The 14,765-nt window shown below is 39.2% G+C and overlaps 1 protein-coding gene across 1 annotated transcript; it reads right to left on the reverse strand.

The window, feature by feature from the left end:
• Nucleotides 1–10,259: 10,259 nt before the first annotated feature.
• Nucleotides 10,260–11,183, reverse strand: LOC139707736 (UDP-glucuronosyltransferase 1A9-like). Its single transcript, XM_071619424.1, has one exon. It carries the CDS (start codon nucleotides 11,181–11,183, stop codon nucleotides 10,260–10,262), a length of 924 nt encoding a protein of 307 aa, XP_071475525.1.
• Nucleotides 11,184–14,765: the final 3,582 nt, after the last annotated feature.

Genomic DNA, 14,765 nt, shown 5'->3' on the forward strand with positions numbered 1-14,765 from the left:
CATCTAAATTACCCAGTGGCAACAACCTCTTCCCAACCGTCCTTGCCTCGCCACCTGCCCCACCACCAAAATATCTAGCAAAGTCTACAGGAGAAGGGGCCAACACACCCTGCAGGTCCTCACAACACACTGGGGTAAAATACCCTTGGCAAAACATTCACTGTTTTCATGATTTTATTTAATTTTATTTTAAGTGTTTATTTTTTGTTTTAGGTGGACACAATATCTTTATTTTACATTTATGTGGTGCTGAGAATAGAACCCAGTGCCTCACGCATGCTAGGCAAGCACGCTACCACTTGAGCCACATCTCCAGCCCAGTCTTAGGGATTTTAAAGTGAAGAATTCTGTGGCTTTCTGGACAGTCATGATGCTGTGAACCACCACTCCCCAGTTCTAGATTCTCATCACCCAAAAAAAATCCTTTGAAGCAGTGACTCCCCATTCCCTGCCCCCTCAGTCTCTGCTGTCTCTCTGGACTTGCCTATTCTGGGTATTGTATAAATGCGATGGATGATACATTTGTGGCCTTTGGTGTTTGACCACTCACTTCAGGTGTTTGCAACGTTTATATATTTTGTAGCTTGTATCCATATTTCTTTTCTGTTTGCAGGTGAATGCAGGTGAAATTGGTTCTCTTGTTTGAAGGCATCATGTTTTTTAATCTGTTCATCCACCGAGATATTTGTGGGTTGTTTTTCTTTTCACTGCTGTGAATGATGCTTCCATGAACATCCATGCCAGTATGTATTTTGGTACCTGCTTTGAATCTGGGGGCATAATCTTGGGAGCGAACTTTCTGGGTCATATGGTATTTCTGTGTCTCACCAACTAGGGAACCACAAACTGCTTCCACAGTGGCTCTACCATATTCGTGCCTTCCAGCAACACAGGAGGGTTCTAATTTCTCCAAATCCTCAACATTTACTTTAACTTGGTTTCGATTCTGTTTTGATATTTTGGTTTTTATAGTGTTGTCATCATAATAGGATTCTTAAATGGCAACATAGTTTCTTCTTGCATTTCTCTGATCCTGAGCAACTTTCCTTATATTTGTTATACAGTTCTATAATCTATTTGGAGAAATGTCTACTCAAGGTCTTTGGTCTTTTCTTAATTAAACTATTTGATTCTTTGTTTGTTTTAGAAACTAGAACATTATCAATACACACGATTTGTATTTTCTGCTCTTCTGTGAGTCTCCATTCTACTCTCTAGGGTATGACGTTTGATTCTCAAAAGTTTTTCATTTTTGCAAACTGCAAAGTATCCATATTTATTGTTGCTCTTACTTTTGCTTTTGGTGTCATGTCTGAGAAACCATCGCCAAACCCAGTGCTTTCTTCTAGGACTTTTATGGTTGTAGATTTCCTGTTAATGTACTATGAAACACTTTAAGTTAATTTGTATACATGGTGTTGCCTAAGGGTCCAAGATCATTTCTCTCTCAGCAGAATCTGTTGAAGAAACCCTTTCTTCCTCTTCAGGGGTCTAGCACTGAATTGGAGTCAACATACTTTATATACAACCAGAGATATGAAAAATCATGCTGTATATGTGTGATAAGAATTGTAATGCATTCCGCTGTCATTTTTTCTTTAATTATTGATTTTTTAAAATAAATGACATCAGAATGCATTACAATTCTTATTACATGTATAAATCACGGTTTTTCATATCTCTGGTTTTATATAAAGTATTTTGACACCAATTTGTGTCTTCATACATGTATTTTGGATGATGATGTCCATCATATTCCACCATCTTTACTAATCCCCTGCCCCTCCTTTTCCCTCCCACTCCTCTGCCCTATCTAGAATTTATCAATTCCTCCCATGCTCCCACTCCCTACCCCACTGAGTCAGCTTCCTTTTATCAGAGAAAACATTCAGCATTTGTTTTTTGGGGATTGGCTAACTTCACTTAGCATTATCTTCTCCAACGCCATCCATTTACCTGCGAATGCCATGATTTTATTCTCTTATTGTTGAGTAATATTCGTTTATGTATATATGCCATATTTTTTAATCCATTCATCCACTGAAGGGCATCTAGGTTGGCTCCACAGTTTAGCTATTGTGAATTGTGCTGCTATAGACATTGATGTGGCTGTGTCCCTGTAGTATGCTGTTTTTAAGTCTTTGGGGAATAAACCGAGGAGAGGGATAGCTGGGTCAAATGTGGTTCCATTCCCAGTTTTCCAAGGAATCTCCATACTGCTTTCCATATTGGCTGCAGTAATTTTCAGTCCCACCAGCAATGTATGAATGTGCCTTTTTCCCCACATCGTTGCCAACACTTATTGTTGTTTGTCTTCATAATAACTGCCATTCTGACTGGAGTCAGATGATATCTTAGAGTAGTTTTGATTTGCATTTCTCTAATTGCTAGAGATGATGAAAATTTTTCATGTATTTGTTGATTGTATATCCTCTTCTGAGAAGTGTCTGTTCAGGACCTTGGCCCATTTGTTGATTGGATTATTTAGTTTTTTTTGGTGCTTAGCTTTTTGAGTTCTTTATATACCCTAGAGATTAGTGATCTATCTCATGTGTGAGGGGTAAAAATTTGCTCCCAGGGTGTAGGCTCTCTGTTCACCTCACAGATTGTTTCTTTTGCTGGGAAGAAACCTTTTAGCTTGATTCCATCCCATTTATTGATTCTTGGTTTTAATTCTTTCACTATAGGAGTCTCATTAAGAAAGTTGGGGGGCTGGGGATATGCCTCAAGCGGTAGTACGCTCGCCTGGCATGCATGCGGCCCGGGTTCGATTCTCAGCACCACATACAAACAAAGGTGTTGTGTCCACCGAGAACTAAAAAAATAAATATTAAAAAAAAAATTCTCTCTCTCTTCCCACCCCCCCCCCTCTCTCTCTTTTAAAAAAAAAAAGTTGGGGCCTAATCGCACATGATGAAGATAAGGGCCTATTTTTTCTTCTATTAGACACAGAGTGTCTGGTTTAATTCCTAGGTTCTTGATCCACTTTGAGTTGAGTTTTGTGCATCGGGAGAGATAGGGGTTTAATTTCATTTTGTTGCATATGGATTTCCAGTTTTCCAAGTACCATTTGTTGAAGAGGCTACCTTTTCTCCAATGCATGTTCTTGGCAACTTTGTCTAATATAAGATAATTATAGTTTTGTGGGGTAGTCTCTGTGTCCTCTATTCTGTACCATTGGTCTACCAGTCTGGTTTGGTGTGAATACCATGCTGTTTTTGTTACTATGGTTCTGTAATATAGTTTAAAGTCTGGTATAGTGATGACACCTGCTTCACTCTTCCTGCTAAGGATTGCTTTAGCTATTCTGGGTCTCTAATTTTTCCAGATAACTTTCATGGTTGCTTTCTCCACAATTTATTTCAGGAAACACAGAAAGAGGAAGTACTTCCAAATTCATTCTATGAGGCCAATATTACCCTGATCCCAAAACCAGGCAAAGATACATCAAAGAAAGAAAACTTCAGACTAATATCTCTTATAAAAATAGATGCAAAAATTCTCAGTAAAATTCTGGCAAATTGAAAACAATAACATATCAAAAAGGTTGTGCACCATGATCAAGTGGGAGTCATCCCAGGGATGCAAGGTTGGTTCTACATACAAAAATCATTAAATGTAATTCATCACTTCAATAGACTCAAAGATAAGAATCATATGATAATCTCAATAGATGCAGAAAAAGCATTTGACAAAATACAGCACCCTTTCATGTTCAAAACAATAGAAAATCTAGGGATAACAGGAACATATCTCAACATCATAAAGGCTATCTACGCTAAGCCTCAGGCCAGCATCATCCTAAATGAAGAAAAATTAAAGGCATTCCCTCTAAAAACTGGAACAAGACAGGGATGCCCTCTTTCACCACTTCTATTCAACCTAGTTCTTGAAATGCTGGCTAGAGCAATTAGACAGATGAAAGAAATTAAAGACATATGTATAGGAAAAGAAGAACTTAAATTAGCACTATTTACTGATGATATGATTCTATACCTAGAAGACCCAATAAACTCCACCATAAAACTTCTAGAACTAGTAAATGAATTCAGCAAAGTAGCAGGATATAAAATCAACAACCATCAATCAAAGGCATTTCTGTATATCACTGACAAATCCTCAGAAAGGAAAATGAAGAAAACGACCCCATTTACAATAACTTCAAAAAAATTAAGATACCTGGGAATCAACTTAACGAAAGAGGTAAAAGATCTATACAACGAAAACTACAGAACCCTAAAGAGAGAAATCAAAGTAGACCTTAGAAGATGGAAAGATCTACCTTGCTCTTGGGTAGGCAGAATTAATATAATCAAAATGACCATACTACCAAAAGCACTATACAGATTTAATGCAATTCTCATCAAAATCCCAATGGCATTTCACTGTCATTTATTTTTTAAAAAATCAATTAAAAAAACAGCTGAATATGTGTGGATTTATATCAGGATTCTCAATAGTATCCTGTTTGTGTGCAAGAGACAATTTTTGAGATTCCTGAGGAAATTTATTTGTGCTCTAGAAATTAGAAAATATGCAAGAACTATTGATGTTGCTGTGCAATAATAAATATTTTAATAATAAATTTCAGTTTTTTCTACTACATGAGTTTTAGGTTGTCATGAATTTCCTTTACAAAAATGACAGACTAAGTGGTTTTTAAAGAAAGAAGAAAAGCATACAAATGATTATCAGAGCAAATGATATATTGCAAAAATATTGAAAATTATTTTACTTAAGGATGGATATAAGAGAGTTCATCACAATACAGTCTCTTCATTGTGTATGCTTGAAAACTTCAGTAAAAAGTTGAAAAATATCAACTCAGCAAGAAGCTAGGGACTTACACATGAATAGCTATATTTAAACCTGGATTTTGGGAATAGAGCCAGAATATGAGAGAAATCAGGGAAGCCCAAACCTATTATTATGGTGTAACTGTATCCCAGCCTCAGATCACCAGAGCTAAAAATGCCCTGAAAGTAAAGAGTAGGACCCCAGTCATCAATTCTAATGAAACTCACCAATAAATGCAAAAGACTAGAAGTGATTACTTTTTCCCATTGAAACTACTTTTAGTTCTCCAGAATGATGATCTATGAGCTCTCAAGTGTTCTATCACACCACTGCAATTCCTCTGAAGAAACTTTTGGATTTTGGGTTATAAGATGCCATCGTTAAAATTCCCTACGTGGCACTTGAACAAGGCACACAAACCCATGCCCTTGACACACACACAACATATGTATACAATCACACATTCAATCACCAATGCTTGGGCGCCAGCCAAGCCAGACAGCAGGAGGAAGCTGCCCTGAGCCAAGCCAGACTGGAGGAGGAACCTGGCCCCGCCCCCTGTGCTAGTCCAGAGGAAGCCCATCAACCCTTAAAACCCATCAAAGGAGGTGTGGCTACCAGCAAGGTTCTGCAGCTGATCCAGGTACCCGGTTTCCAACTCCCCCACCCTTAGCTGCCATAACTCAAAATATTTCCCACAAGCTTTTGGGGGTTGTAGCTATCAACGCAAAACAACAACTGTACAGGCACCTGGTTTCCACCTCAGAGACTAGAGTAGGGAAGATACAGGTGGAAGCTCATGTCCTTTCACACTGGCTATACCCACCACCCTGAATACAGAGGCTCAAGCTAGGAATAGACAACGCCACCTACTGGAAGCAAGGAAAACAGTGTTCTGAGAGACTTTTTTTTCTCTTTCTTTCTCTCTTTTCTTCTCTCTCTTCCACAACTTCAACATATGTGAAACCAAGAACTGTGCATGAACAACCGAATTACCAAAGTAATATAATATAGACGAACTGCATATACCCCACCTTCCCCCCATTTTTTCTTTATTTCTATCTTACTTTCCTTTTCCTTCTCTCTTATTTCTCTTTTCTTCCTTGTTTTTTTTTCTTTTTCTTCATTCGTATTCTCTCTATCCAACTTTCAATCTCCTAACTTTTGCTATCTAAACATAGGGTAACTATCTAAATACAGATAGGAGATTGAGTCTATACATTCTTCCATAAATTACCAGTCTATTGGTTAGAGTTCTCCAAAGGTGCTAAGTTAGTTTAACCTCATACCCTCACTCCTTTCCCTCTAAGTATAACATCCTTCGTCTGAAATTAAGTTTTCTATATGCCACCAGATATGGTATGCCTTTTATGAAACTAATGAATATATGCTTAAGTAGTAATTAAAACCAATATCTATAGACTTAGAATCTAACTATAAATGTATTAATAATGAAAACTTGTGCTTAGATAATGTACTGTTGATATTGGGAACTGTTAACATTGTCTTTCTCCGCAAAAGAGGGATGTTGGAGCTATACAAGAACAATACAAATATATAAGGGGAAAAACATTAACACAACAGTTTCACCAATGCTTCCTTTTCACTAGACAGATGCAGTTCAGACTATGACACCTCTCCTCCAGCAATACAAACACTGAATGCTTTCCTGAGAGACACCTACTCCTCTGAAACAAGGATGCAGAAACACACACATTTCATAGCTCTTTGGATGAAAATTTACACTTGTACATGTGCTGTACCCAGGATCTTAATCAAAGGGCCCTCTGAAAATTTTGCTTTATGTTTATATTCATAAATTATACATAAATACATAATCTTCCAATATGTGAAAACTCGTGCACACACACACACATCTTCTACGCATATATAAAACCAAATATTTTATTTCCTCTTTAAAACTATAAGTGTATTATATAAACCAAGCATTTTAAATCTCTGTGAAGTTCCATATGTTCCATATTTTATAGACATTTCTATTTGATGGTGATATAAAATCCTATGCAGCTCTGGATCTCTAAGCCACTCTGGTGAAACCATAAGCCATGTTAATCTCAGTGTTCATTCAGGAAATTGAGGCCCAATCTAGGTTGGAGGGCAGGGCATGCATAGGGCCTGGGTGCTGCTTGGCACTGTACTGATCTAAGACAAAGGGGAGAGAGCTTTTAAATGGATCAGCTTTTTATGGCCCTGCCATATGCATCTCCTTGCTTGGTCTTAGCAAGAGCAGGAAATCATGCCTGGCTTTGACTCACCTACAACTGTCGCCTCCCAGCCTTTTACAAGGAGCATTATATTGTGTTTCTACCAGCTGGTCAAACAGACTCTTAAAAAAAAACCCTGCCAAATGCAGAAAGCTGTGTATGGTTTTCACATCCCTAACACTGTAGTCTCCCATCCTTTTAGAATGAGAATTCTTTCACTATCCCACCAGTTGGCTAAAAGGATACTTTTACTAAATACCTGTGAATATATAAGAGAATGGAACTGTTACAAACTCTACTGAACATGCAACAGATGAAACACCCATAGTCCATCCCTAATAAAATCACACACTGAGATAACACAGCCTGCTCCACTATAATCTAGTTACAGTACTTTTGTATTCATCAAGACCTTTTCAGTTGCAAAGAATTGAATCCCACTTTAAACTGCCTAAATCACAGTGTTTTTCAGGTATTGGGTCCAATAAATATACATGGTATCACACAGATAATAAATATTGGAACTGAAAAAGAAAAAATAGGAATAAGCTGGACATAAAGTTGCAAAAATTGTTCTTTAAACTTCAGAAAATGAAAATTGCCTTTGCTCAAAAAATGTCTAAACAATTTTAAGAAAAAAGATGTTATGTAAATGAAGCACCTGATAGATGTTTTAAAAGCCATATGCACAAGTAAAAAGAAATACATATTCTTGGGTGAAAAAAGAAAAAATAAACTTTTCACTCTTTCTCACATGAGTGAAAATAAGTAATGTAATATTCACTGAAACGTCATAATTACTTTTATTTTTCTGACCTCAACAAAATAACTTTAGGGGCTGGGGATGTGGCTCAAGCGGTAGCGCGCTCGCCTGGCATGCGTGCGGCCAGGGTTCGATCCACATACAAACAAAGATGCTGTGCCCGCCAATAACTAAAAAATAAGTATTAAAAAATTCTCTCTCTCTCTCTCTCTCTGTGTCTCTTTAAAAAAAATAACTTTAAATTTTATGAAAAAGAACACGTTATGAGGATCACATGATAAATTAGAAATATGAATAGGGACTATAGGCCTTGTCCTCCCAAGTATTCAAATCTTCTTAATCAAAACACATTCTGCAGCATGAACAGAAAAATAAGTCAGTGGAATAAAACAGTTCTGAGCACACACCAGCACATAGAAAATTACAATAATATGTATATAGTGTAATTAAAGTGACAGATAATGGAATTAGTATTAAACTGAGTTCTGATAGTAGACTATTATTTGAGAAAATACAAAATGCTCTTAACACTGGAGGAACAAAAAGCAACAAAACATAATCTGCAAATTGTTAAGAGTCTTTAAACAAGTCTGGATGGCGCCTGGCATTTTGCCACAGGGAGTGGTTTGAGAAGTAACACCAGCGAGCCATTAAGTGTGGCGATTCCTTATTGGTTGACTGCTGTATCGAGTTTATGTTAATTAAGATAAGCCGTGTGGAATGTATATATACCGCTCCTGTCCTACAATAAACAGCTCCCAATCCTGCTGTATCAATCTACACAAGTTGCTCGTCACCTCCTGGTTATTTTGCTGCAGCCGGACTGTGGCAGCAAATAATGTGTCCATGAGTCAGGTTTGGAAAAACCTAAAAGGTTGAAGTAGAGAAAATTATACGGAAGAGTTAACCAATTGGAAAAATATTCATGGCACATATAAAAGAGCTGTGCTATGTTCCTAATAACACTGGGCCACATTTGTGCCACATAAATAGACACACACACACACACACACACACTTCAGTGCAATGAATGAAGAACAGAATTAGGACCAAAAGAAGTTGGGACACAGGACTATCCTTGGAGAAAACTAATACAATTAGATGTTTCCAAAGTGTACTTAAAGGTCTTTTTGCAAAAAAGAAAACAGCAACACTGGAAGAGTTGAAAAAAAAAAAAAAAACGATGTGCAAAAATGTTTCTACATCTCAGGTAAGGAAGGACACAAACAAATTGGGATCCTGAACTCTTAAAGAAAACCTTTACCAGTTTGACTCCCAAAATCAAAAATCCTACATGCCAAACATAAAGAACAGCTCCAAAACATTTATTCATACCACATACTAAAAAGCTGGATTAATATCCAAATAGAGAATTAAAGAAACTAGTTCTAAAAACACAGATAGCCATATTAAAAATGGCTAACAAATGTGAATAGTAAAATCCCATGAAATGCAAATGCCCACATATTATGGAAACAGAAAGCAAAAACCAATGCTTGATTTTTCATTCATAAAATTAACAAAACTTAAAATTTATACCATCTGGAGCTGGAGAAGGTATTAAAAGCTACAGCTCCCATACACTGCTGATCATAGAGGAGGGGTTGCTCAAGACTCTGAAGGTTAGTTAAGCATAACATGAGCATAGCAACTAACCAACAGCTCTACCCCTAAGACGCTCCTAGGATACAAAGAAAACAGCAAAAGTAGGGAAACACAAGAGTGGAAGAGAATACTTCAGAATGGTTACTGCAGTCTTGTTCAAAGAGGCAAAAAGCAGAAAAAAACTTTAAATATCTATCACCATTGGTGGGTTCAAAAGAAAAAGGTCCTTAAAGCTTTCAATGCAATTACTAAATGAAGACGTCAACTTTGTAAGTACTGAATGGAGAACATGACTACAATACCTTGCCAAGTGAAAATGCAAGGTAAAGAACTCATGTACAAAAAAATAAATAAATTTAAAAAAAGAACTCATATACACTTCACTATTAGATATTATTGAATAAAATAAGTATAAAGTTTGCATTACATAAATGCATACATATTCAATAACTTCAATAAAAAGAAAACATGCATACAAAACTGCTAAGAATACTTGCCTGTAGGATTGGTAAAAAATATAATAATAAAATGGTTCATATCCTAATATGTTTCTCAGGGTTTTTCTGAAGCAGTAATAGAAAGAGAGCATAAAAATGACATGAATTGGGGCCTTGGGATACAGCTCAGTTGGTAGAGTGCTTGCTGAACATGCACAAGGCACTGAGTTCAATCCCCAGCAACTCCAAAAACAAACAAACAAACAGATAAAAAAGAAATGAAATGAATTCCATCACTGATATGCACATAAATATCAATGAGGCCAGCTTTATAGAATTTGCTAACCCACACTTAATGAATAGGCACCAAACAATTGTTAACCCAGGAAGAAATACCAAATACAATACAATGGATATTAAAGGAATCATAGCTCAGTAAGGGTTCTTTCTTAACGCCCAAAGCAAGGTTTTCCGCAGTGTGCTAAAGGAGACACAACATACCTTGGGTAGTGGCTTCCTCTGGTGGCAGTTGATTCCACCAATGAAGATCATGTTGGGCATCACAGGTCTGGGATAGTCCAAAACAAAGTCAGTTCTTAACAACCAAATGGATATTTGACTGAAGAGATCACCTATTGTGACAGGTGATGGGAGAATTTCACAGGCAACTTCCAAGGCAGTTTGGAAAATATAAGGGCAAAATAAATGCTCTTCCAAGTAGAATAGATGGTTCCTTACTCTCTCCATGAAACTCAAAGCATCTGAAGACATCGAGAAAAATCTGGGAACATAAGACAGAGGACTGGGACACTGTAATCCATCTTCAAAGTAATAGCAAAACACTCCCCTGGTAAAGACCACGGATGGAAGTGAAAAGTATTTGGAAACAACTAGGCCACACACATCAAAAGGATCCAAAAACACTGCATCAAAAGAGGTCTCCTTTAAGTATTCCACTAGTTTCTTGTCATTAAACAAACTCCTACACCGTGAAAAAGTGATGTCAAAAAATGCTTTGGATGAACCCATTGCCAGACTATACGTACTTTGTTCTGGAGTTTTCCATTGAGTGTCAACAAAAAAGTTGAATATTCGGTCCAAGTCCTCCAGAGTGTAAGAAGTTGAAAAAGTCTTTACTGTAAAATTCAGTGACTGTCCCAGTTGCCAACTCACCTCTGGCATGACAGCAACCACCTCATTCCCTCTGTGGATGAGTTTCTCCACAACTGACCGCATGGTAAACCAGTGGCTGCCATCCATGGGCACCACCAGCAGCTTGCCTGCCTGGGCAGAGCCAGATGCCAGCAGCAGACACACACACAGAGGAAGGGCGGCAGGCAAAAGACCAGGAGCCATGGGATAGCTGAGCCCAGAACAATCCAGCTGCTTGGACACAAAGCTCAAGGGATACAGTAGGCAGAAGAAGTCCAGGTACTTAGATATCAGAACAGTTCATGTGGGTGTGCTCATCGATTTCTGAAAAGATATTATGCCCGCTGTCAATCATTTACTCAGAGGAGACTTGATTAATGAATAATATCTGCTGACCTACATGACTTATGTGTTCTCCAGGTTTATGATCTTTGCCTCCTAGGAGCATCATGCCCCGTACCACAATGTGACTTTAATAACAGAATTACTAGGCAATGGATTGGGACTTTGTCATCTGGAAGGATTAAAAGGCAAACCTCAATAAACATTACATTTTAGAATTTGTTCAAAGTGAAACACAGACTTTGTCTTCCTAGCACCAGAGACTATTTGCTCAGAATGAAATGGGAGATCCAGCTTCAAAGGACTGCCTGGAAGGGGCTCAGTCCTGACCTGCTCCCGGCCAGTGAATGGTGGTTCATCACTGAATGTGCCATGGACACACACTGCTGCTGTCTCTTCTACTTTCAACAGGAGTCATGCTCCATTCCCAAACCCTCTGAGGCCTCTGAAATGCCACAACAGGATTGAGAGCCCGCTACATTTGACCCTATGTGGCCACCATCTCTAGTAACTCGCTTTCTCTTGACTCCTCCAGAGCAGCAGGTCATCACCTAGTCAAAGCTTGCCTCAGCATTATGGAGAATGCCTCTGACTTCCCATATGATTTCATGTCCCAACCAGAGATTTAGAGATCTGTTGTGGATCCATGACCCATGAGCCCTCCCTGAGGGATGTAAGTGCTTCTCTCCCACACTCTAGTGAGCATTCTTTGTGGACACAAAGTCTCCATGTTCTCACCCTCCTTCCACAGGACCCACACTATGTCCAGCCAGAGAAAAGTACACAGCAACAGTTTGGTGCACTGGACTCAACTGCATTAGGCAGTTTTACATAGCTTCACAGGTGAGCACAGTGGCATTTCTCCAGTAATACCACAGGGAGAGTCAAGACAGCGATTCCACAACCAAATTAGGGGCATCACCCTTGTTAGGAACATACAGTGGTTCCTTCAAGACCTGAATGTTACCAGATACTGGCTGTATCACTGCTTTGGCAACTGTCATGTTACATCATTGTCTTTAGAAAATCAGAAGGAGGAGAATGACAGCAACAACACGTGTGATCTGGAGTCTCAGAATCCACCTCCACACAGAAAGCTCAGTGAACAATCATCCTCAGACCAGGACACCTTTTGACACTCCAACACTTGGGCATAAGCCTGAGGCCACCCAACCAGTCTGCAGAACTGAGTCACACTTGGCTTGGAAGGGGAGGAAGAAGGTCTCACTCTGACAATGCCAACCCTCCTCCTTCCCCAGACTTCCACACCACCACACAGGATGCTTTCCCTGGAACATGGCTCCACAGAAGGAGAGGAGACATGCCGGCCATCACCCAGCCACCCTAGCATTCCAGGATCCCTCCAGGACCCCACTCCACTATCACCTCAAAGGCAACCCTGGTGGAAATGGCAGTGAGGAGGCGCGGATCATGGTGACCAGCGTGTGCACCTTGCTGGACCTTCAGTGTTGCTGTCAGCTAAGATGCTTCAACACACATACAGGCGAACTCAGACCAGCAGAGCTGGTTGCCATAAAAAGCCCAATGGGAAGTTCAACCTAGCTTCAGTCCTAGATGGTTTCTTTCCTGCCCAGCTCAATGCCCACAACATTCACCTCAACAACACAGGGAAGGTCCCACTTTCTGGATTCCAAATTGTCAAAGGGCTTACAATGCCTTCAATTAGAAAGTCAAACAGTATCCCTAATCAGCAAAAATTCAGGGCCAATGACAGTCCTCTCCTAGAGAGATTCCCATCTCTGTGCATTTAAGACAAGTGTGGAGTTAGGCCTGCTACACCTCCAATACATCCAGCCACAAGGTACCCAAGGCTCTGAAAAAGAAGAAGTCCTGAATTTACCATGAACATAGCGTTAGGCCATACCTTTCCTAAGAAAGGACTCTGAATAACCTCAGAACCCAGCCTGCACCCTCTGCCCAACAGCAGACCCCAAAGACTAGAATGGCCACCCAGGTTATATATCATATAATCATCCTCACCAGAAGCCACTGCAGTACTCAGCCAGGAGCCCCACTTGGTAGCGCAATCTAGATAATTGCTTCAAGAGAGAGTGGAGCTCAGCAATGACCACCCCTGGTGTCAGAACAAAGGCATGTGGCTCAAGAGACTGAAGAGTGATCAACAGGCCTGCCCTCCTATTGTGGAAACTAGCTCATCCTCTAGAGTCACAGTGTAGGGAGCCAGATTAACATGACCACAGCCATCTTCGTTCATAACCTGGCCTGATGAATAAACCTAGCCAGTCCCTGCACAGTTACACTGCATACCACAGAAAAACAAAACCACTATGGTGTCACTGGAGTGGGTCATGGAAGAATATAACGTTGCCAGTGCCAGGAACGTGCCTGGCATCTTTCATTCTAGATCAATAAAACCTAATGCATTCTTGCTTGGGTGAAGGCCACCTTGGTTGTGACCACTACTATATAAGTCCACTCCCTGGGAATGAAGTGGCAGGGATCTACTGGTCATTGCTTCCCTTGACCAAGAATTTGTCCAAAATTCCCCATTATTCCTCAAATCTTCAATTCTGATTTTCTATGAAACTTGTTGGTCTCTTGACATTTTCTGCTTATGGCTGAGATTTCTTTTTCTTTTTTAAGAATTTAAAAAAAATTAGTTGTAGTTGGACACAATACATTTTTTATTTTTTATTTTTATGTGGTGCTGAGGATCAAACTAAGTGCCTTCCACATGCTAGGCAAGCGCTCTACTGCTGAGTCACAGCCCCAACCCCATGACTGATAGTTCTTTATGTAGGATAACCCTAGAACACCCAGGATAGACTAATCAGTAAATGAAGAACTATGCCTCAAGAGAACCAGTGAATGTCAGAGCAGGCAGTTGTACCCTGAAATGCACACACACCAATGTGAAATAAAAAAAGATTTAACTAAATGAATCATGATAACTCCCAAAAAACTAATAAAGTTGCAATCATTGATTCTAAGGAAATGAAACACTAGATCATGGCTGAAAAAGAATTCAGAATAATGTTCAGAAAAGTCAGCGAACTACAAAGTCACATGGGTAGAACTTTTTGGAAAATTTGGGAAACACATAAATAAAATAAGAAGTAGCAAAAAATTAACGTTTAAAAAAACAGAATTCCAACAAGATGTCCTACACAATGAACTAAGAGAAAGTAGAGGTAGCTATAAGTTTATCAAGCAAACTTGACTTTAAGCGAATAATTGTACAGGAGACTCGAGATGGCACAACACTCAGGCCAGCACTAGTTTGCTCCTCTACAGAAGTGCAATTAAGAGACACCCCTCTGCATGGAGGAATTAGAGGTCTTCTATGATGCCAGACTCTTGATATCACCATTATTGCCAGAGACACTTGACACCATGTTCCCAAACATAGCTAACAAGGATACAGGAACATACATATAAAATCCCACTATCATCAATGTTTCC

This window comes from Marmota flaviventris, chromosome 11 (assembly GCF_047511675.1).
Source record: "Marmota flaviventris isolate mMarFla1 chromosome 11, mMarFla1.hap1, whole genome shotgun sequence".
NCBI lineage: Eukaryota > Metazoa > Chordata > Mammalia > Rodentia > Sciuridae > Marmota > Marmota flaviventris.